We start from the raw sequence: 24,729 nt of genomic DNA, 5'->3' as shown, positions 1-24,729 counted from the left end.
GCATATACATTATTTCTCCATTTCCCACCAGACGTGCTTAGATCTGCAGATAGATTCTGTAGATGCTGTAGTTCCATCTATAGTGAGTCCAAACAATATCGAGTGAGTTGAATCACCGCCCCCCCCCCCCCCCCCCAAAAAAAAAAAAAATCCTCATTCCTTCTCTCTAAGATGAAAGTGACCTAACTATCTTCCCTGTGTGATTTACATGTGCCTCAAAATAGTGATAATATTGCCATTACGAAGGCCCGCAAATGAGTCAGCTTTGCCTTTTTACGCAGAAAATGCTTTTACACAGCACGAGGAGGCATTCAGGCATGATGTTCTATCATTGCCATGGAGATGTGAACAGCTGTACCTGCTGCCGAGGGAAATAGCCTAAAAATATTGTGGATGGTCAGAGGAAATATCCTCACCTACGACTTACAGAGGGATTTATCAGACACACAAAAAAGAGAAAACACTGCAAGCTGGTGCGAGCATATTGGGAGAAAAACAGCGATAAAGACAGACAGGTCGTTGTGCTTATTATGTCTGAGGAGTCTATTTAGCAAGCAGCTGATCGACATCTGATTGACTTTATGGATCACAGAGGCAGCATCATGTAGGCTACAGGTAACACAAGGCTAATTCTTACCTTTGGTTCCAGTTTTTTGTAAAGCAAATATTCCCATGTTGTGAAGTAGCCTAATGAAGTCTGTTCTGAAAGCGAGTTGGACGCTCGTGTGTCAAATAGCTGCAGTCTGCTTTTAATAGCGTATCGTCGTCGTCATTGTCAATATAGACCACTTGGTTTCTACTTTTAAAAGTTTGACGGTCTGGTTATGTTTCTCGCTCGTCTCTGCTTGTCAGGCATGGTGGGTGACGAGTAGCCTGGTAAACCAGCCGATCACGTGATCACATTAACTCATTGAGTGCCAGCCACTTTTGGAAAACGGATGCTCCCAGTGCCAGAGTTTCAGAGCGTTTTCAGTGATTTCTCGAGGCCAACAGAATATCGTGTGATATTACTATGTAAACACCGAACACGCCCAAAGAACGATGAGACTCTCTTCTATCATCAGCAAAAAAAAGTTTATTGATATCATTTTCCGTTCTTTAGTTATGAGCCGGAGAAGATAGGTTGATTTCACCAAAAAGAGACGTTTCAAACTAGAAGCTGAGATAATTAGCCTTTTGTGAAATGAAGCATTTCAAGCACATGACTGACTCTGAAGCTAATATTTTCTGATGTGACACCTCAAAAATAATTTCCTTCAATAAAACAGTGAAAACAAAGGATTTTTGTTTGGCAAAATATTTTTTTTTAGCTGCAACCAGCAGCACTGGCCCCTGCGTGCGCTGCTGGTTGCAGCTTCTTGCTGGTCTTGATTTACTGCTGGTGGGCATCAGATATTCTAGCTTGTGTTTGCCAATCCTGTCCTGCTGTCTGGGTCTGTCTGGGTCGGTGTTGTATGCTGCCCTGCGTGCCCCCCCCCTCAACTGCAAACCCCTCCTCCGTGGGTGTGTCTCTGGTGGCTCTGGTGGCTCTCTGCTGAGTTTGCTCTGCACTGAAAAGTGCGCTACATCCAGCTTTTTTACAGCATTCCACGTGTATTTGTCACCGGCTCCCATCGCTTCCAGTTGAGAATAATAACAACTCCACAACTAATCATGCGGATGGGCTATCGCAGCGGACACGGAGGGGCTCAATTGTGGCAGCAGATTGGCTGCTGCAGGCACAGCTAACGTTATGCTTCATGCATATCGATGCATACCGATGCGATTTCCGTTTCCCCATGACTTCTCTTTTTTCATCGCCTTTCTCTAATCTGGAGAGCACTGTCGCCACCTAATGGGTCCGTAAAATAGCTTTTACACATTCAACATCCACCATACTTTCACAGGAGATGGATCAGGCTTTGATCCACGTCCCACCGTCAAAAAACGCAATTGACGACTTTAGTCGTCATTGGCACTCAACGTTACTATTCGAATTGACGACTATAGTCGTCATTGGCACTCAATGAGTTAAAGCCAGACGGGAACGAAGAACGAAATGAAATGTGAGTTCACGTGACCGGCTGGTTTACCAGGCTAGGTGATGAGATGGATCGGATCGATTTTCACTTTACTGACTGGATGCACCTTACTTGTTATTATTATTATATTATTAGTACTGTTGTATTATTGTTACTATTATTATTAGTAGTAGTAGTAACTGTTATTGTATTATCATTACTACTACTACTACTACTACTATTACTATACTCCCTCTGCGGTATATAAGGAAATAGTAGGTACATCAGATAGGCTATTTAACTTTACTAAAGGGTACTTGAGAATGACTGATGGAGAAGGCACATATTTTTAAGACACTTACTGTTCATAGACTATGTAACTTCTATTGTATTCTATTTATTCTATTTCATTGTACGGAATAGTCCCATGTCTCTTATAATGTTTGATGCTTATGTTGATATTTTTCCATGCCTGAGTACGAGCAACTGCAGCATGTCCTAATTTCCCCTCGGGGATCAATAGTTATTCTGATTCTGATTTTGATAAAGATCATAGAATGAGTAGAGGGGTCATACTCAACACTAAAGATCATAGAGTGAGTAGAGCAGTCATAAGTAGGTCATTTGGCTTGAGCTCAGTGAGAAACTGGGCCACAGGTCCATGCATTATGTAGCGTTCAGTAAGGCTGCTGCTAAACTCTGCAGTATATTAGATCACACTGGAACACATTGTGCTCAGGGATTGATTGTAACGGAATACATGTATTTAGAATACAGTATTCAAAATACAAAATATGAGTAACTGTATTTCCATTGCAGTTAGTTTAAATTGGTGGCATTCTGAATACAGTTACTGTCTTTAAAAATAGATTACTTTAAGGGATTACTTTTTTTGTTTGTTTTGTTTTATTTGCTCTAAAATTCATGAGGCACGTATTTCCCATAAACAAATAAAAAAAACATGCAACAATTTGTGTGCGCACAGCCACGCACTGCACCTGCCACATACCACAATGGCAATGTTGGAGGGGATAGCCAGGAATGCATTTTCGACATAAATATATATAAATATAAAGAACATTTTACTGACAACCGTGCTCAAGGAGACTGATATTTCACACATCCTTTTCTCTTGGTGCCCTGTGTGCTCTCTTTATGCTCGCTCTCATTTGAAAATTACTTCTAAGAAAAGGTTTTCTGTCAATGGTTTGTCACAGCTCTTTGTGACTTCAAAACAAATATTAAGAATTTTGGGGGACGTTGATAGCTAAATAAATAAATGGAAAAGGCTTTCGCGTTATCGGGCAGTAAAACATATTTAGAATATGTTACTTAACTTGGGTAATCTAAATTGAATAAGATACAAAATTTTAGGGCATGCATTCAGTAATCTAGTGGAATACCTTTTAAAAGTAAGCCTTCCAACACTGATAGCGAATAGCAGCGGGTAATGTAAATACATAATGCAGCATCTAAAGAGCATCTTCACAGGACTTCCGGGTTAGCGGGTCAAGAGATTGTAGCATAGAAAACGTGCTCCCGACACTTTGAGTTAAAAGTAGCCCACTGCGACCCGAATCTGCAAAAACTTTTGCTACAAATTGATTTAACACGTTCACTGCCGTGGACGAGTTAACTCGTCAAGCAGAAACCAACGGTTGACTGCCGTGGACGAGTTAACTCGTCAAAAAAAAAAAAAAAAAAATTGATGGTGGGACGTGGATCCAAGCCCCCTACGTCTCCTATAAAAATATGGGAGCCACCGAACGTGTACAACCCATTCCACCGACCCACTAAGTGGCGACAGTGCTCTCCAGACTAGAAAAAGCCGAGCAAAAACAGCAGAAAAAAGCGTGAGGAAAACGCGGCAAAAACGCTTTCGCTTTCGCGCTGGAGCACAACATGGGGGATTCCTAAAATACACTCTGGGTGCAACACACGCAGTAGAAAGCTCAAAAGCCCAGAATCGCACGCAGCTTCATCCCAGCTCGCACCCGAAACCACAGAAACGCCATCTAGGCGGCAGAGACTCGCCTGGCATACACTCTGCCTGCAGAGCCCCAGAGAAACACACACGGAGGGGAGGAGTTTGCAGGAGAGGGGGGGGGGGTGCTGTTATATTGGACTAAACTATTAACGGTAGTTTAGTCTCTCTCTCTCTTAGCTTATGCTTACTGTGGAATAAGTGTACGCACGCACGCACACACACACACACACAATACAGTATACACACTTGCCCAAGGGCACCCATAATCACAGGCACGTGAGGTGGTTCTAAAAATCCATTTATCTCAAAACTCTCTGAAAATCTCTGAAACCATGCTGTATTCAACTGCTAATGCCTACATAACAGAACATGATAAAAACTAACTATTTTAGACAGAGAAAGCACACATTCTATTAGTTCTTTTGAGATATTTTGTGTTCACAAAGTCCTAGCAGAAAGGCTAGGACTAGGCTCTTGAAAGATGAGCCAGAATCCTCAAAAAAAAACCTTGGCAGAAGCTACCTACTGATTGGAAAAAACTGTTGGCAGTGAATGTGTTAAGATTGTGGACATTGAGAAAACCAAGAAAAAGATAAAGCATAACAAGATGGCGACGGATGATGACAAGGCCGGGAAAGCATTCCCAGCTAGTGCTAGTAGCAAACATGGAGGCTAACGATGATGTTAGTGACACGGACGGAGAACAAACAGACAAAGCGGACCTGGGCCTCATACTCAAAGAACTGAGGGAATTTAGGAAAGACGACATAAATAAAACTAACAAGAGAATCAGCAAAGCTGGATTGACACAGCCAAAACCCGAATACAAATGGCGGAGGAAGCTGTAATGGAGCTGCTACAACTTCAGATACACCTGGACGCTAATCTGACAGTGTCACGATCAGATACAAAACCTGGACCCAAATGCACGACTCAAGAGACAAGTTCCAAAGTAAAAAGTCTTTACTCAAAACAAAAATCCAACAAACAAAACAGGCAAAATTCCAAAAGGGTAACTGAGGCAGAAAATACAGATCAAGGTCAAAATACGAATGCTATGGAGCTGAGTTGTTTCTGGGTGGATGGCAATTACAATCTGGCAGAGAGCTGGTGGAATGGACATGAAGATATACTAGGGAGCTGATTAGGGAATGAGGAGCAGGTGAGTGGGGATGATTGGCACACAGGTGAAACTACTGAGGGAAGACAGGCAGGTGGGAGTGGCTGGGTCTGGAATGACAGCAGAGTTAGAACAGAGTATGAACAATAAGACTGAATGAATTAGGAATGAATAACTGAATGCAAAATAGTAACATAATAAAAAATGATACTACAAAACTATGACAGACAGACTTGGAAGGCCGCTCCAGATGAGAAAATATCAGAATCCATGGTGTTAAAGAGGGAACCAAGGAGAATTCCCCGTCAATGTTTTCATACGTAGAGTTTGCTACGTGAAAAACTGGAGCTCCCAGCCGCCATGATGTCAAAGCCGCCTACAGACGCCTCACCAAGGTTTAAAGAGGAAATACTGAGAATGGGATGGCAGAAGAGGGGATTTGAATACCTCGGAAGAAGGGTAAATTTCGATCACGACTACGCACCAGATGTTTTGAAAAAAAACCCAAAGGGAATATGCCCAAGTGAAATCGGTGCGAAGTGAGAAAAAAAACAGATTTCAAACACCGTTCCCAGCCAGGCTGAGAGTTTTCTATGAGGAGGAGACTGTGCTGTACGGATCGGCGGAGGAAGTGAATGCGGACCTGTCAAAGAGGGGACTCCCAGTGACGGTGATTAAGCATCTGGACTCTCTTCTGGAGCGGATCCAGTCCTTTACGTGGCGAGATCGTTGGGGTGAGGGGGATCATGTGTTCTTTTCATGTTTGGTTCAGACAGGTTTGCTGTGTTTTGTTTTCTGTTTCTTATCTTCACAGTGCTGCCAATCGCTCCATTTCATTGTGTATGTTTGCTTGCTTGTAGACATTTTTCTTTCTGTTCACATATGCCTGGGTCTCAGGGTAGGGTTCAGCGGGGGATATTACAATAGTCTCATGGAACGTTAAGGGGCTTGGTCAAGCTATGAAAAGAGAAAAAAAATCAGATGCCTTAAATCTTTAGCTGCAGATGTGATTTTCTTACAACACACATGAAAGCAACCCAGCAGCGCAGTCTGAGGTGCAGCTGGGTTTTTCAATCACCATTTTCTTCTCATGCCCATGGCATCGCAATTCTTTTTAAGAAAAAAATCCTATTTCAACTTATTTCTATGATTGCAGATCCTTTTGGCAGGTATACTTTAGTTTCTGGCACCATTAATTCATTTCCGCTAACCTTAGTCAACATTTACGGTCCGAATATAGACGAGCCCAATTTTTTAAGAAGGTTTTTGACTTGCTCCCTGACACCAGTAATTCTAATAATAATTGGAGGGGACCTAAACTGTTACCTAGATAGATTATCATCACGACTGCCCCCAAACATCTCATCAGTGCAGGTCCTGAACAATTTGATTAAATCCAGGAATTTAGTAGATATTTGGAGGGTTCAACACCCTACTGACAATTTTTTTAAATTCTACTCCCATGCCCACAAATCCTACAGCAGAATAGACTACTTTCGAAATAGAAGTGAGATGGGGCTGGTTTCCTTCAGAGACCTATACATACAGTACATGTAGATGGTCATTTTGCATCCTTTGATCTTTTGAGGAAATTTGAGTTTCCCAACACGCACTGGCTCACATACTTACAAATCAGAGACTATGTTAGATCCGATTAGTGACTTTGAGGTTCTCCCAAATGAACATGCCTTTTTTGATGTTTTGTTAAGCCCACTTCACTCCAGGCATCTTATTTCTAGATTTGTCTGTCTGTTTGATGGCTGCATCAGGGCCCCCACTGAGAGGATTAGAGAGGCGTGGCAGGAGGAACTTGGTGTCCGTCTGAATCTGTCTGAAATTATATGGGACAGGAGTCTGTGGTCCAACTCTGCTCAATTAACAGCAGACACCAGCTGATCCAATTTAAAATCACTCACCGTCTTCACTATTCCAAGTTGCATAAGATCTACCCTTCTGTCTCACCACTATGTGATAGGTGTCAGGTGTTAGAGGGTACACTGTCCCATGCTTTTTGGTTTTGCCCTTCACTCTGGGCCAAAATATTTGATTAGAACTCTAAGGCCTATAAAATAACCCTTCAGCCGGATGCGGAACTCACCATCTTCGGCTACTTGGAATCCTCTCTGCTCCTCCCTACGGCTGTGCAACAGTCTCTGACACAGGGGACAACTGTCGCTAAGACACTCATTCTGAAGGAGTGGAAGTCCCCCTCTCCGCCTCCTTTTCAGCCATGGCTGACGGACATGTTCTTGGTTATACGTATGGAGAGACGCAGGTTCCTGAGGTCCAACTCACTTGGGAAATTCTCAACTATCTGGCACCCGTTTCTTGGCGACGGGTAACTCGCCCAGCAGACTTCACATGGACCACCTTTTGCGGCTAATAGCAACATCCTGTAACATTCGAACATTGATGATATATGTATGCTTTTTCTTATCTTTTTTTCTCTTCTTTTGTGTCTGAGCCTGTTTTTGTTCTTCACATTATGAAAATCGCAAAATATAAATAAAAATATAAAAAAAGAGCCTCTTCACCGCTGTCTGACTGCCTTTTTTTAAGGGAGCCTGCAATGAAATCATGTTTTTGAGGTTTGAGGTGAACACCAAACAAAGCCTCTGATTTGTTACGTTCCCCAAATACAACTCAAACAGAAACACTTGCTCGCACGTTTGCCCCATGTGTGTGCAAGGCGACTTTCAAGATACCTCATTGCGGGTGTGTTTAGTTGGATATGGTATAATCCCGCCCTCCTCACCCCCTCCCTCTTTGATACATGACTCATACAGTACATCGTGATGAACATTGGCTGGGACTCCGGCTCAAGCTTTTCCTGTTCTGTCTCCTCCAGAAAATCCTTCCCATCACAGCACGCCACCCTGGCATCCTTTGCCGCTGTCTATGTTTCGGTGAGTAACGCTTTGAGCCTGCACAAACACCTGTTCACCTCCTCAGAAAGTGCTATCATGTGATACAAATAGCCGAGTCAACATAGGTACATCAGTGTTTCCCATGAACTCATTCATGGCCAGTTTAGGACTGCCAATATTTAGCACAGGCCAAAGATTTTCATAATTGTTGGTCATCTTTCAAGACCCACAGTAAATTATCTATTAGCACCAAAGTGATTTGCAATACCTCAAAATGAAGATGTACGTCTCTGGGTTCACCAGGAAAAAAAAAGTGAGCTTTTAGCATGTTCTGTACTCTACTTATAGCCATTTATATACACCCTGTTTTCACCAAAAAGGTCTCTCTGAGAAGACAAACAGGAGAAAAGGCCATTTTTGTAAACGACACAATCTCAGGCAGAACTCGCTCTCAATTCTTTTATTTTGAACTGTATTGACATCAGACATGTAAATATTATTCATTATGACACAAATGACAAAAAAAAAAAATATATATATATATATATATATACATTAAGTGCTTTTTTTACATTCAACAATACAGTTTACTCAGTGTGAGTGAGTGTGCAGACAGACAGACAGACAGACAGACAGACAGACACACACACACACACACACGATCCCCCTTTTATCTTCGTTACGTTGTTTCCGGGTCTGAGTACTGCTGCCGTCTGCTGCTGTGACTGCCGCTTCTGCCCGCCTTACTTATTGTTAGCTGTTCGTGTGTTTATTTTGTTTCGTTCTGGTCCACCCGTCCTCGTCCATGTATCCCTGTCCTATCCTCCCTGCCGTTTGATCGTTCCCGTTTTCCCCTCGGCTATTCAACACGTCCTCACCACCCTCTGGATTACCCGTCAAACTGATCGATCATTTCCTCATTCCTCACATCTCTGGATTACTTTCTCGCTCTGCCCTACAGCAAGGCGACCAGTGCAGCGCGCCGAGGGGCGTTTCAATGGCGTTTCTCCTCTCTACAAGGAAGCGCGTTTCTCTGTTTTCTGTTTTTCCTCCTGCTCATTTCAAAACAACAGCTGCGGTATGTGTTTGATCGCGTGTTGTCGGCTTGTCATTGAGGCTAGGGACCTGATAACATGTCACAGGCTGGGGAAGTGTTTGAACTACGCGCTGCACTAATAAAAACAAAAACACGTCAAACACGTCATTGGCCCTCTGGGCTATTCCTGATAACACGTCAAAGACGTCTTTGGCCATGAATGAGTTAATTACCTAGACCAGTGGTTCCCAAACTTTTCTAACTCAGCGCCCACTTGAAAATCCTAAAACGTTTTGCGGCCCACCTCCGATCTCATAAAAAATACGGAGGCCAAATCATGCATTCTCAGAGCACTTTTTATTTTCCACAGTCACTAACACAGCATCTTCCGGAGGGGGCCGCCGGAAAAAAATTGGGACGTTTTTTCCTCAAATTGTGGCCGTTTGAAGCCAGATTTAGAGGAATATCTAATTTTAAATTAACATTCGGTTTAGACTGTTGTGTGATGTTATTATTCAGTCTTACTCTTAACCATCAATTTGTTCCTTTTCTCACTCACCTCTGCTCTGATAGCTAGGCCTATATAATGCCGTGATATTTACTTATTTGCATCTGATAAAATACAACAATTTAATTTGACAAATGAGACAAAATTATTTAACTCTGTCTCTGCACTTATAAATCAAAAAGCTACAAAAATAAATACATAATGCTTATACATACATATACATAATGCAAATACAATTTGCTTTCCGAGCAGTTCTCTGCACTCCGCAAGAAACACTATCTTAAAACAACAAGAAGAAAACAGATGAATGGGGCAGCCATCCCCTACGCTACCTTTGCTGAGCAACAACAGACTGGAAGTAACCAGAGTAGGCTAACCTTATGAACAAACTAATGCACAGGTAATCAAGAACTTGTGAATGAAAAACAAATTGCACCAAACAAACAGCAGCATATTTCAGCAGATACAGTGGCAGCATCTTGTTAGAACAAAAACAACTGTAGGCTTAATACTTACAAAATGAAAAGTCTCAGTCTCCTCTCCTCTCAGCTGTGTCCACGACATCATCAGCATAACGTTAGCTTACCTACAAGCTAGTAGCAACCTAGCTGTTGCGCTAACAGGTCGTTGTCCGTTGTCTGAAGCCGTTCTTTGTTTCGTTCTGAAACCGAAGCTATCCAGGCTTTTACACCCCGTTGGCAGCTTCAGCCTTTTCTTCGGTGGCATGGTAACGCTATACTAAAGATTAATAATATGTTATTGGCTCAGGCGGCTGTTTACATCACGTGATGGTTGCATCTTGTGGCTTCTTCTCCCTGCAACTCGGTTGTAGTAGTAGAACACGCGCTCATGGGCGGCGCATGGTGGCTTGGAGGTGAAATGCAGCCTATTTCACAGAACAATTCAAACGGTTGTTTTGGGAAAACTGAAAACATGTTTCTTATTTAGCCTATTTATCTAGTTAACATAAATAATACTAATTCTTACATCGAAAAATAAAAAAGTTATATTTGTGGGGGTCCCACAAGTGTTCTGGACTATGGGGTCCCAGACTCTATCTATGGGGTCCAAGACCCCATAGGTCCCCTCCATAACTCGAACCCTGATTTGAACACTTAAAACATCTCAACACCAAAATTGCATTTCTTCAAGAAACTCATCTCAAAGGAGGCAGATCACCTGAAACTCAAAAGAGGGTGGGCCAACTCTATCAGTCATTATTTTCAAGTCAAGTCAAGTTTATTTGTATAGCACATTTCATACACAGAGGCAATTCAAAGTGCTTCACATAAAATGGTTGACAGGAAAATAAAAGAATAAAAGAAGAGAATAAAATTGACATTTAAAAGCATCACAACAAAACTTTAAAAAAGGGTATAGAAAGTGCATTAAGCAACAGGCGCAGCAGTTGCAAAAAGAGCTAAAAACTTAAAGAGGACTCATTGGGTTTGCATAATAGAATAAATCAATTTATCTATATTTAGTCCCCCGACATACTATATAAGAAGCATGACTACACACACATAAAACTCAGGTCTGGGTACGGTGTCCTCTTTTAAACTCCCCTTACGCGTGCGTCCCTCCTGACGCATCACCTCACCCTCTTGTGAGTATATCCGTATTACGGAACCATCCCCCAGACCTGCAGCTTTTAGCAGTAATTGCAATCATCTATGTTTTAAAACCAATTGTATAATAGTGATTGAGAAACAGCTGTCAGCAGTTAAAAGCAACGGTAAACATAAAAGTCTTTAGTCTATTTTTAAAAGTAAGTCATGTTGGGGCAGATCTGAGGTCTTCAGGCAATTTGTTCCAGCTAGCAGAAGCATAGTGGGTAAATGCGGCCTTCCCATGATTTGATTTGATCCTAGGGACAGTTAACACTTTGAGTGCCACGGCCCTTGGGCAAAAGGTTGCTTGCTGTGCCACATAGGCCGCAATGCATTTTAAAACAGTCATATAATTTCTTTAATAATTACTATGTAAACACTGAACACGCACAAATAACGATGAGACTCTCTTCTATCACCTGCAAAAAAAAGTTTATTGATCCCATTTTCCGTTCTTTAGTTATGAGCCGGAGAAGATAGCTTGATTGAACGAAAAACAGACCTTTTTTTCTACGAGCTGAGATAATGAGCCTTTTGTGAAATTAAACATTTCAAGCACATCACTGACTCTGAAGCTAATTTTCTGATGTAGTCACACCTCAAAAATAATTTCCTTCAATAAAACAGTGAAGGCCAGTGAATTTTGTTTGGCAGAATAATATTTTTTAGCTGTAACCAGCAGCACTGGCCCCTGCGTGCGCTGCTGGTTACAGCTTCCTCCTGTGTCAAATGCCATGTAACCGACCCTTCCTCCTGTAATCCTGTCCTGCTGTCTGGGTCTGTCTGGGTGAAGTGTTGTATGGTGCTCTGCGTGCCCCCCCCCCCCCCCCCCCCCCCCAACTCCACACGCCTCCTCCTGGGTGTGTCTAATGGCTCTCTATTGAGTTTGCTCTGCACAGTGAAGGGTCCGCGACATCCAGCATTTTTACAGCGTTCCGCGTGTTTGTCACGGGCTCCTATGCTTCCAGTTGAGAATAATAAGACAGATTATGCGGATGTGCTGTGGCAGCATACACGGAGGTGCTCAGTTGTGACAGCGGATGCTGCTGCTGGGGGCACAGCTGGCGTTGTGCTCGTTGTGCTTCATGCACGTCGATGCATACGGACGGATGCGATGCGATTTCCTCCTTTTCCCCAGCGACTTCTTCTGTGTGTTTGGCTCCTTTTTCTCTGATCAGGAGAGTGCTGTCGCCACCTAATGGGTTTGTAAAATAGGTTATCGACCTCCAATAGCTACAATATCGTTAGAGGCGACGTAAGAAGCTTAGATCGACACCCCCCCCCCCCGTCAAAAAAACAATTTGGAGTTACTGACGCCATTTGGCGTCGCTGGCAGCCTACGGTAAATTTCTAATGACGCCATATGGCGTCGCTGGCACTCAATGTGTTAATAAGCTGGACCCTGCTGACCTAAGAGGTCTAGATGGTTCGTAGCGTGGGAGCAATTCAGCTATGTATTTTGGGCCTAGGCCATTAAGTGATTTATAGACTAATAACAGTATTTTAAAATCTATTCTATGACACACTGGCAACCAGTGTAAGGACTTAAGAACTGGAGTGAAATGATCAGCTTTCTTAGTCTTCGTTAGAACTCTAGCAGCAGCATTCTGAATGAGCTGAAGTTGCCTAAGTTATTTTTGGAGAGACCAGAGAAAAGGCTATTGCAGTAGTCTAACCTACTATAGATGAAGGCGTGAATTCGTTTTTCTAGATCCTGTCTGGACATGTAGCCCCTAATTCTTGCTATATTTTTAAGATGATAAAAAGCTGATTTTCTGATTGACTTAATGTGGGAGTTAAAGTTGAGATCAGAGTCAATAATAACGCCAAGATTTTTGACTTGATCCTTAGGCTTCAGGGATCGAGACTCAAGGCGTGCAGTGATTTTAAGCCTTTGTTCTTTGGGACCAAAGACGATCACCTCTGTTTTGTCTTTGTTTAGCTGTAGGAAATTCTGGCACATCCAGTTATTTATTTGATCAATGCACTGGCACAATGATTCTATGGGAGCATAGTCAGCTGAGGAAAGAGTTATATACAACTGAGTGTCGTCTGCGTAGTTATGATAGGCTACTTAGTTTTTTTGCATAATTAGGGCTAGAGGAGCATATAAAGGTTGAAGAGAACGGGCCCCATAATGGATAATGTCATCCTAGTTAGGTCAGATGTGTAATTGCCTATGGAGACGAAGTACTTCCTGTCTTGAAGATAGGACCTGAACCACTGGAGGACCGTACCCGATAGCCTAACCCAGTTTTCCAGTCTGTCCAATAAAATTGAGTGGTCAACAGTGTCAAATGCAGCGCTAAGATCCAGTAGCACTAGAATCAAATTTTTGCCTGAGTCTGAGTTCATTCTAATGTCATTTATGACTTTAGTAAGCGCGGTTTCAGTGCTGTGATGGGGGCGAAAGCCTGATTGTAGTTTATCTAATAATAATTATGTATGCCATACTATAATTATTATATTATTGCCATTTATCACAGACTTTATTATTACTATATACTATCTATCATACTGCTGCTATTATTACTAGTCTGTGTCTATATACTGTGGCAGCTGGTGAATTGTTTTGGTGAATTGTTATTTAATTGGTGATTGTATTGTATTGTACTGAATGGTTGCACGATGGGGAGCCTGGAATTTCGTTGTGTAAATTCTTATGCAATGACAAATAAACTACTACTACTACTACTACTACTACTACATCTAGGAGATCATTTGAGTTGTAGGTGATGTATTGAGTTGTAGGTAAACAACCTTTTCAATTATTTTGGCTATAAAGGGGAGATTAGATATTGGCAGTGTTGGGAAAGTTACTGAAAATTGGTAATTAGTTACAGTTACTAGTTACTTCTCTCAAAAGGTAATTTAATTACTTTAAAGTTACCAGTTACTTCAAAGTAATTAGTTACTAGGGAAAGTAACTTTTGCGTTACTTTTAAAAGTCCGCTTCGATTGTTATTAATGCACACATTATGTTAGTGTTGCTGTGCCACAGTGTGGCATTGAACCTTTGCTTATTGGGGAGGCTTATAGCCTATCAAGGTCATTAGCCTCTGGGGCTCTGGCTGCAGCTCTCTCCCCGGACTAGGTCTGAGGATCAGAAACTGGGTAATCCTCTGAAGTTGTCCGTTATTTTCATGTCCTAAAGTAACTAGTAACTAGCCCAGTTACTATTTTAGTAACTGTAACTGAGTTACTGAATTTGAAAAAGTAATTAGTTAGATTACTAGTTACTGAAAAAGGTAGTTAAGGTACAGTAACTAGTTACTTAGTAACTAGTTACTCCCAACACTGGATATTGGTCTGTAGTTACTGATTACCGATGCATCAAGGCTACGCTTTTTTAGTAGGGGTTTAATAACTGCAGTTTTCAGGGAATCAGGAAAAGTGCCGGTCAAAAGGGAGCTATTAACTATTTGCAATAGGTCCGACGACAGTAAAACCGTGGGGCTGCAATCCTCATCCATAAATCCATTCCATTCTCCTTGTCAAACACAATATCACACCCTAATGGACATTTTGTTTTAGTTTCAGGCAGCATCAAAACATTTCCGCCCCCAACATTGATGACCCAAAATTTTTTTAAAGAGTTTTTGATTTAATTCCGGACAACAACAATTCAAACGTAATAATCCGTGGTGATTTTAACTGCTACTTAGACCCATACTTAGATACAAGCGCGTCGATTTGGGTAGGGTTGGTCGGGACAAGTCACAACCAACATTTCAGGGTGTCCAATTGTCCCTACCAACTTTTAAGCAACCTTATTTGCATTATCTTTGGAGTGCAGTTATATAGGTCATTTAGATTGTCTTCCCATATTTTGCAAGGATAGAATTGACCCGACCATTATTGAGTGAAATTAGTTTGCATTATGTTCAAAATTACATTTACCCCTGTTTTTCACAACTGAATGGGCCAGTCCAATTTTTTTTCCCCAAACTCACGTTTGATTGGCTCATTTGGCTGATGACCAAACAAACGCCCACCCACACACACACACACACACACACACACACACACACACACAGTTTTCTCTGGAGACAATCTTTCTCAGAAGAGACTAACTAGCGACAAATCTGGAGACTTTTTCTGACATGGGATTAACATTATCAGCAAGCAGCAGTGACGCAGCAGTGCAAGCAGCAGCAGGCAAGTCCCGCTAGCATCGATGCTAATTTAGCAAAGTACAGGGCGCAGCTGAAGCACATGGCTATAATATGGATGTTAACGTCCATATTAAGTAGCCATGTGCTTGCGCGATGACAACAGTGTATTGGCATGTCAAATGGTGGCGATTGACATCTGACTGAAGATCGTGCAACTCTTAGGAGGAAGAAATGTAGGATGTATGATGTGTGGGATTCAGTGGCAATTTTTTCTTTCCAAACCGGCTGTTTGTGAAAGAACATGATTAGATGGCTAAACCTACAGTTTGTGTATGTTAGTTACAATTATGCTGACAGGAGAGCTGAGCAGGTGGTGACATGAAAGTTATTGAGAAAAGGAGAAGATACTGAATAATGACATCACAACAGTATAATCCTAATGTTGATTTAAAATGAGATATTCGTCTAAATATGGCTAAAAAAGGTAAAACAAAAACCTCAATTTTAGCCTCCCCTCATGCCGTCCTCGACCCTACCAACTTTGAGACCAAAACGACGCCCTTGCTTAGATAGATTGTCCACACGCCCACCCTCAAACATATCATCTGTGCAATTTTAAATAATTTGATCAAATCGAGGAACTTAACCCATTGATACCTGCGCACGTTCTCTAGAGTGGCACTCTAAACCTACTGCACGTTTGTAAACACCCCCTGTAAACCTGACGTTTTGGTAGAAGTTGCCAGAGCGGTCGGCGTTCACTAAAGCCTTCATATCTCAGGCTCTATAGCACATATAAACATAAAATAAAAAGCATTTGAGAGCTTAACCCTTTGGCTTTTCGTATTATATTTGCCCTAACGTTACATTTTTTTTTTTTTTTATCTTTAACACATTCAGTGCCACAGCGCTTCAGTAAAATTGTCTGGAGCCTGTGCCAGATTCACTTCCATTCAGTTGAAAACAGCTATAGAATTTTTTCTATTATGGCTATATTAACGGGGCTGGACTTTAATGAAACATTGAACACTCCTGCTTCTTCCAAAGAAGAAATTTTGTTTCTAGACAGTTCCATTATGAAATTACAGCCTCTCAAAAAAGTGCACTTTCAAGGGTTTTCTGTCGTTTTTTTTTTCTTTCCAAGATATAGCCCCTTTTATGAATACCTTTTGCACTCTAATTTCGAGCACATTCACTGACTCTGGCTGGTGTTTTCTGATGTGGTGGCGTGTGGTGTGGTTTCTGTGCAGCCACACACCCCTCCCCCCCCCCCCCCCCCCCCCCCCCCTCTCCACCTCTGAGCTGCGGGCTCCTCCCACACGCACAGAGTTTGCTTTCTCGACTCTGTTTTTGCCCCGGACAGATCCCAGCTTTGCTGCGCGCATCATTTCCTTGATGGGCAGCAAGGAAATGATGCGCGCTGGCAAACGCGACTGAACGAAAAGGCTTGGCCCGTTCGGCTTCGGATGCTGGCTTTCTAGGAAATCGTGTGGAGATAGATAGAAGCATAAGAGCTCAGTTGTGAGCGCGGATGCAGCCGAGCCCACTCTCGCTGTAGACGGAGCAATATATACGGCTCTGGCAGAAAGCATGCATCGGTTTCCACGGCTTTCTCCGCTGTCTCCTGTACAAAGTAAAGGATCTGAGGTGGGTGGAGCAGCTCCTGTGACGATGTTTAAGGTGGCGCCGTGTGATCCCTTGAAGGGATTCATGCTCACTGGCTGGGTACGACCTTAAACAGCAGAATTATGGAATAATATGAATTATGATTTTAGGACGTCCACAGACGTCCTTGGCACTGAACGTTACTTTTTTTTAGGACGTGCACAGACGTCCTTGGCACTGAATGTGTTAACCCCCAAAAATAAAAATAAAGATTCTAACGGTTTAAGCTCTCAAATGCTTTTTATTTTATGTTTCTATATGCTACAGAGCCTGAGATATAAAGGCTTTAGTGAACCCTTGACAATTACTGCAGCAAAAGTAATGTTAGCGATCTTCGTTTTGCAGTCGTCTTGAAATACGGCAAATTCGCCAAAAGTCACTCATCCAATGAGCCTTGGCTAGCGTGTCAACAGTCACATCATAATCTGGGTGTGGAATCTTCTTATTCATTGATGTCTTCGTCCTCAAAGTAAGTCATATACTCCGTTCAGTTCATCACTTAGCATTAGCTTAGCTTACTGTCTGAGACGCGGCCATGCAGAATTGCCACCGTGCAGCAGAAAAACGTGCAGTAAAACCTTGAGGCTATTGCAGATTGGAACATGAGATAAATAAATCTGAAATTACGCCCGCAACATTAATTTCAACCTCTAATACAACTAGAGTTGTAATGGGGAGTCTTGCTGGACCGGCGCTTCCTTGATTTGCCCTGTAGTTCAGCTTGGGAAAACTGTCCACACCGCCGAGGCAAAAATTAAAATGAAAAATACAAAACCCACAATGCATTTCACCTCCGCCACATCTATTTCAGCAAATCATGATGCATTTCATCGGTCACATGTCTTGAAACAACGATATGTACTACGCGTCTGTGTTGCAGTCGGCATGAAAGGTAAAAGAACACGCCCGTTGCCGTCGGTGTTAAAGGGATATACACGCAAATGCTGCATCCGGTATCAATGGGTTAATAGACACTTGGAGAATACAGCACCCCACTGATAAAGAATTTTCATTTTACTCACACACCCATAAATCCTACAGCAGAATAGATTATTAACATAGACTCCCAGCTAATTTCTCACGTCATCAACACAAAATACCATAACATTTTGATTTCTGACCATGCCCCTTTGACTATTTTGCTGAACCTCTCTCTTCCGAAACAAAGCTACTCGTGGTGTCTTAACCCTTGCTTACTCGCCGATGGGAAATTTATAGAACATATTACTACCAAATTAAAGCACTTTTTGGAATTTAATGATAAGTATCAGACTCCACATTATGGGAAACATTAAAAGATGTTATTCGTGGGGACATAGGCCTCTATCTTCCCAAAAGCGCTAATTTAGCGTTTGCGCTCGTTTAATGCCGTGCGCAATGCAAATTGGGGGCGGACACAAGCGCATGCCTGTGATAATTGTACTGGGCATTGGCTGCCCCATGCCAAAGCAGGCGTTTCAGCGCTAAAATGTGGGATTGATGGCATTACCCTATCGTCAGCAGACATCATTGACCATATATGGACGAAAAGGCTAGCGACCTAGCACATGGCTATTGTTTGTTTGCCGTGGGTCCTTTGGGGGATCTACAATAGGCGACTAAGAATGTGCCTGATGAAAAATGTAGCTTAAAATACATTCATATAGTGCAATCATACATCTGATAGATGTGCCTGGCAAAGGGGAGGCCAGGCTTCGCTGTGCAATATGCCCTAACCCGACATATTGCACACTACATCTTCTAAATGCAACTGGGATACATCATCAGTGATGTAACCTGGGGTCATTGGGTGTTTCGGGTCTCACAACATCATACACACTCGCCCAGGTGACCCAGCTGAGGCTAATTACGCCTCGGCTTGTATCCCAGCAGCAGCCACTCACGGATCTGACTACTTAATGTTGCTAGCGGACGGGTCCAAGAAACCCCAATCCGCTGCTGTGGAACTACTCCGCAGGGACCGGAACATCAGTGCATGGAGAGTCGAGGCACTGTGGTTCTCCCGGCCGAGCCTCTCCTTCGTCTCACCAGGTCTGCATCCTCCCGGGCGGCAGGGGGGACGCCTAGAGGCACAGGCCTGCGTGCTGCACGTCATAGTTCTGCGACGAGCAATTCACACTTCCGGGGGATGAATGGTTGAGAGGATTTCCCTGATCCACTAGGAAAAACCATAACGCCCATCCATCCTGGATTACGTTGGTGCTTGCACAGTTTTTCAGTAGACTCACCATGGCGTTTTTGGATTTCTTCCTCACGAAAGAACCAGACTGGGTTGCTAACCCAACCTGTACCGGGTGCTATCTCTTTCCGGCCCGTCAACTGACTTTCCAGTAGTCACCAAACTATTCTTGGTTGTCACCTAGTCTATTCCTAGGCGTCACTGGCTAGGGGGCGCCAGAGTTCAATATAGTGCAATCATACATCTGATAGACCTGATGAGATCTGATAGATCTCATAGACTAGAGAACGTAATTAATATTATTTTTCATCATTAATGATACATCGTTTCAACTGCCCGCAACCCATCCACTATTAATCAGAATGTTTATTTTTATGATCTGGCCCGCCCGCGGGGCAGGATATCCGGGGTCAGCGCGGTTATAACTGCGGCCCGTGCATCACTAATATACATCGAATCCCACCAATTTAGTCTGTCATTTTCCCCTTGGTGCACATAAAGACACATGCTTCCGTCACTGTCTGCTTGATGGCGAGAGGGACTTCAGCTGTAGGCTACTCGTGACAAAACCAGACATCGAAATTTTCAACAGTTAACTTTTGCAGTAGCTAGGCCTATAGGTTACTGGCTATTACGAGGCGAGGCCGTTAAATTGAGCTGGGTACTAACATTATAGGCCGACAGTATGCCCCCTGTCTCTCTCGGTGCCATGGCACGAGTCCGATACCTCACGAGTCCGACACCTCACGAGTCCGAAAAAAGAGGCTAACTTCCCCCAGACCCTAACCCAAAACCTAACCTCTCCCACCCCCACCCCCACGCCTAAACCTAACCTCCCCCAGACCCTAACCCAAAACCTAACCTCTCCCACCCCCACGCCTAAACCTAACCTCCCCCAGACCCTAACCCAAAACCATGAGGTGTCGGACTCGTGAGGTATCGGACTCGTGAGGTATCGGACTAGGGGGCAGTTCCCGTCTCTCTCTCCCCCCGACGAGGGAAGTGGAGAGGGCTATTGCGGTGCTATTAAACATGTAATGGTTGGAAAAGATCAACATTTGCTTTTTATTTTCTGCTACCCTCTCCTACCTAAAGTAATCTAATGTTACACCACAGACCTGTATGGTCGGGAATTATGTAGCCTAATAAAACCAGACAAACGAATTCTCATTTTTAAATCAAGATGTTTTTTCTGCAATGTAGGCTATAGTTGAAAATCAATGTGGCATTCTGAGGAGGGAAGAGTGTCTGCGTGCGCGAAGTGTTGGAGAGAGAGACATCCATGCCGTGCGTATGTATCCAAGCAAGGATTTCCTGCACTGCACGGAGAATACTGTCTGCGCCTGGCGTAGTGGGGTTGTTTGCGCTAAGACCAGCTATTTGCTGGCGTTAAAATTGAGAGCACCCAAGGCCCCTTTTTCTAACACATTGCGCTGGAACGCCTATTTTGGAACGGGCAACGCCCAAACCTCTCTTTGCGCTCGGAACATACCGACGGTATCTTCCCCAGAGCGCTAAATGACACTTGCGCGAGACAGGTGATAGGCTAGAGGCCCACGGACACGCCTGGGCCACACCTATACCTGTGTCTGCGCTTAGATCCCAGCGCAAAACTGGATGGTGGAGGCAGACGATAGCTTAAGACGCTGGGAAGATAGCAATAAGAGGCGTGCAAACGGCAGCACAAGCGATTGCGCCGTAAGACGATAGGGCCCTTAATGTTTTGGCGACAGGGGACTCCTGACAACTTAATTCCTGGAACCCCCCTTTGGCTAAAAATGGAAGCCAGCTCTATCACAGCAATGTTATTCTCTAAACTAGAAACGCCAGGGCCTCTCAAGAATTTAAGCTTTGTGGTGAAAAACTCAGTCAAAATCCTGAACCAGATCTTCCAGATCAGAAGAGTTCTGAGTATACCAGATGCTTCCGCTCACATACCAATTTGTTTTAATCACACCTTTTTGCCGGCGCGGTCAGACAGAACCTATCGTGCCTGGGGTGAGAAAGGGCTTTGTTCAATCAGAGACTTATACATAGATGGACATTTTGCCTCTTTTGATCTTCTGAGGAAATTTGAGTTACCCAACACCCATTGGTTCAGATATCTAGAAATCAGAGATTATGTACATTCTAAATTTCGAGAGTTTGAAGTTCTCCCAGACGAACACACTTTATCTGAGGTCTTGTTGAGTCCCCCCCACTCCAGGCACCTTATTTCTAGACTAGTACATTTGTTCGATAACTATAACAGGGCCTCCACTGAGAGGATCAGAGAGGCATGGCAGGACGAACTCGGTGTTGATCTGTCGCAGATTATATGGGATAGGAGTTTGTCTATGGTCCAATTTTGTTCAGTCAACAGCCGATACCAGCTGATCCAATAATCCAATTCAAAGTTACTCACCGTCTTCACTATTCCAAATCGAAATTGCACAAGATTTACCCATCTGTCTCACCACTATGCGATAGATGCTAGATCGCTAGATAGGTGTTAGATCAGGGGTGGGCAATTGTTTTTCATGGGGGGCCACATGAGAAACCCAGATTGTTGCCGGGGGTCGAACAAATATTGTCATGCCGTAATCCAGGAACTTTGATGATAGAGAGGACCACAAAAAAATGTCCTTGCTACCAGAGGGCCAGATTTTGCTGAGGGTTGGGGGCCGAACGGTGCTGGCGCGAAAAAGTTTGGGGCATTTGAAGTCAGGTTTAGAGGAATAACTAATTTTAAATTCACAGTTGTGATGTCATTATTCAGTCTTAAACACCAATATTTTATCCTTTTCTCACTCACTCTTATGTCACCACCTGCTCTCCCTGCAGGGCTTGAAATTATCTTTTTTGACCACCTGCCAATTATGTCCGCTAGATTTTAAAGTTACCAGCCAATTAGAATTTCCACTAGCCAAAATGTTTTTCTTGGAATTAACCAGAATATCGTCGCTGTCGCGCCAGGACCTCGAATCTCCAAAACAGCAACTTTTCAGGAAGTAAAAAAAACCTGTTTGCTCTTAAAATACTGAACCAAACGTCATCAAAGTTGGCACATGTCTTAATTATAGTTAGTTTCCCGCTGAATGTGTCATTACTTTATTAATATCTTACCTGGATAAGCTCAAATGATGTTGTTTATATTATCAGTCCGACTTGGAAGCACTCTCTCCCGGCCAGTCAGGCGGGAGAGAGTGGTATGCTCATGCACGAGCCCCAAGCTCCGGGCCGCGGGGGCGCGCGCAGCAGCAGTGCCCCTCGCCTCTCATGGCCGAGGCGGGGGCTTTGGCATTGGGATGAGAACAGTCTGACATAACGTAGCGTTAACGTTACTTTATTCTCATCAGAAAACACTCCGATTTGCATGTTAAAACAAGTTTGCAGCCTGGGAATAACTGGAAAACATTTGATTGATCTATTAACGTCAGAGGAAGCCAGGATTAGTCAAAACGATCTGAGAAATACACAGCACGTCTGCTGTGTGACTTTTCCGGGTTTACTGTCCTGCGTGGGGGGGTACAGATGGAGGTAGGGGACGAATTTCGAGGTTTGACTGACAGATTGAGGGCGAATGGCGTTACGAGATTTACTCACAAGCTCGTTTTAATGCTTTTCCATTGGTTGCATTTGGTAAAAACCACACAGAGACGTGAAGGGTGACCAATGGCACTGATTTATGACAAAAATGTAAAAAAGTCAAAAAAAGGGACATTCGAGGTCCTGGCACAACAGCGACGATATAAGTCGGTTAATTTAAGCATAAGTATCAGTAAGTGGCCCGGGATTCTCAAAGCCTGTGTTGAGGGTCACACGAACAAAAATGCACTCTTGAAGCTAAATAAATCCAAAACCAACAAGTTAATTATTTAAATTTTTACTTCAATGTACTGTAGAACAGTCATTTCATACACATTAGATTACTTTTAGCCTTTTAGTCATACAGATTATTAAAAGATATTTCATATTCCAGACTGAAATGTTATAACAGAAGTGGAGTATTGGCCATAATGACATGAACATTTGGACACTTATTGAGCGGGTATCTTGCATGTTGCATTCAGGTGCACTGTAAAAAAAAAAATATATAAATATATATATATATATATATATATATATATATATATATATATATATATATATATATATATATATATTTATTTTTTTTGGTTGCAATTTCAAAACGGGCCACACAGGGTGCGCTCGCGGCCCACCAGTTGCCCAGGTCTGTGTTAGATGGTATACTGTCACACGCTTTCTGGCTTTGCCCTTTAACTCATTGAGTGCCAGCCACTTTTGGAGAACCGAAGCTCCCAGTGCCAGAGTTTCAGAGCGTTTTCAGTGATTTCTCGAGGCCCACAGAATATTGTGTGATATTACTATGTAAACACCGAACACGCACAAAGAACGAGGAGACTCTCTTCTATCATCTGCAAAAAAAAGTTTATTGATCCCATTTTCCGTTCTTTAGTTATGAGCCGGAGAAGATAGGCTGTTTTGAGCAAAAAGACAGTTTTCAAATTATAAGCTGAGATATTCAGCCTTTTGTGAAATGCAGCATTTCAAGCACATTCACTGACGCTAGCTAATATTTTCTGATGTAGTGACGTGGTGTAGTTCTGTGGAGCCTGCGTGCCCCACCCCCCCTCCTACAAAAGAGTCCACATTGCCAAATTTATAGTTGCATGCATTAAAACTGTCTTTGTTGCCATTTCATTTCACACTGGAATAACTACAATCAATTGCTTAATTCTGTAGGCTACTGTGTTGTTGTTGTTGTTGTTGCTGTTGTTTTTCATTCTCCCCTCTCCTTGTATGTGCAAATTGTTTTGTTTATTTGGTGGTCTGTGTGTAATTAATTAGAAATTGTGAATAAAAAACTAAGGGTGCTTTCACACTGGCGCCCAGGTACCGTTCCCGAGTACACTTGTCCCCAAATTGACCGCAGTTTCAGAGTGTCTGATGAGTGTGAACGTTGCATTCCGTTCTGCGCCCGGCTGCGCAACGGGGAACAGGATCCACTTGAAAAGGTGGTCTGGAGAGCGCTTTGGCGTGCCCGGGCACGGAACACTTGCAAGTGTGAAAGCCAACCATTCCGAACCACTTAGACAACACACGGGCGAGGATATACTGCAGGCATAGTTGATGACGCAAGTGCACTCCGTTCCATTTCCGTGCGTGGAAGAAATCTTGTAATGTGAAAGCTGACCAGCGGGAGAGAGGGGAGGAGGGGCAATCGTTCCCGGGTGCGGAATGGAACGAAAGCAATCGTTCCTAGTTAGAAAGCACCCTAAGACATTCAGAATAGGCATTACAGTACAAACACAACACTTTGTGATGGCAGTTGACATGTCATGTAGGCATCCCAGTCTCAATATGCACCAATGCCTCCTCATGCTTGTTGTGTTGACACACTTGAGCAAATTGAGAAAGGCTAAAACTAAAGCATTTTTAATCTTATTTTTTAATCTTTTTTAGTTTTTTCTTTTTCTCCCTATTTTTTTTTATTTCAGTTAAACAAAATGTTTTTTTCATACCTAGTTTTAGTTTGTAGTTTAATTTTAGTTACCGTAACTATAATAACATTGGTGTGTGCGTGTGTGTGTGTGTGTGGAGCACTACCACTAGGAGCACGGTGGCTCAGTGGTAGAGCT

The 24,729-nt window shown here is 43.0% G+C and overlaps 1 protein-coding gene across 1 annotated transcript in view; it reads left to right on the top strand.

The window, feature by feature from the left end:
• Positions 1-24,729, top strand: part of LOC310795958 (phospholipid phosphatase-related protein type 4-like) — a gene marked incomplete at both ends in the record, with an annotated part of 148,051 nt that overhangs the window by 105,036 nt on the left and 18,286 nt on the right. Inside the window, one exon of the mRNA XM_083658068.1 lies at positions 7,956-8,013. Within this exon, the coding sequence (XP_083514194.1) occupies positions 7,956-8,013 (58 nt within the window). The remainder of the gene's footprint in view (positions 1-7,955; positions 8,014-24,729) is intronic.

Source organism: Poromitra crassiceps, assembly GCF_964638095.1.
Source record: "Poromitra crassiceps genome assembly, chromosome: 2".
In the NCBI taxonomy this organism is placed as follows: domain Eukaryota; kingdom Metazoa; phylum Chordata; class Actinopteri; order Beryciformes; family Melamphaidae; genus Poromitra; species Poromitra crassiceps.
The sequence above is the reverse complement of the archived record's forward strand: the minus strand, read 5'-3'. Positions and strand labels throughout refer to the sequence as shown.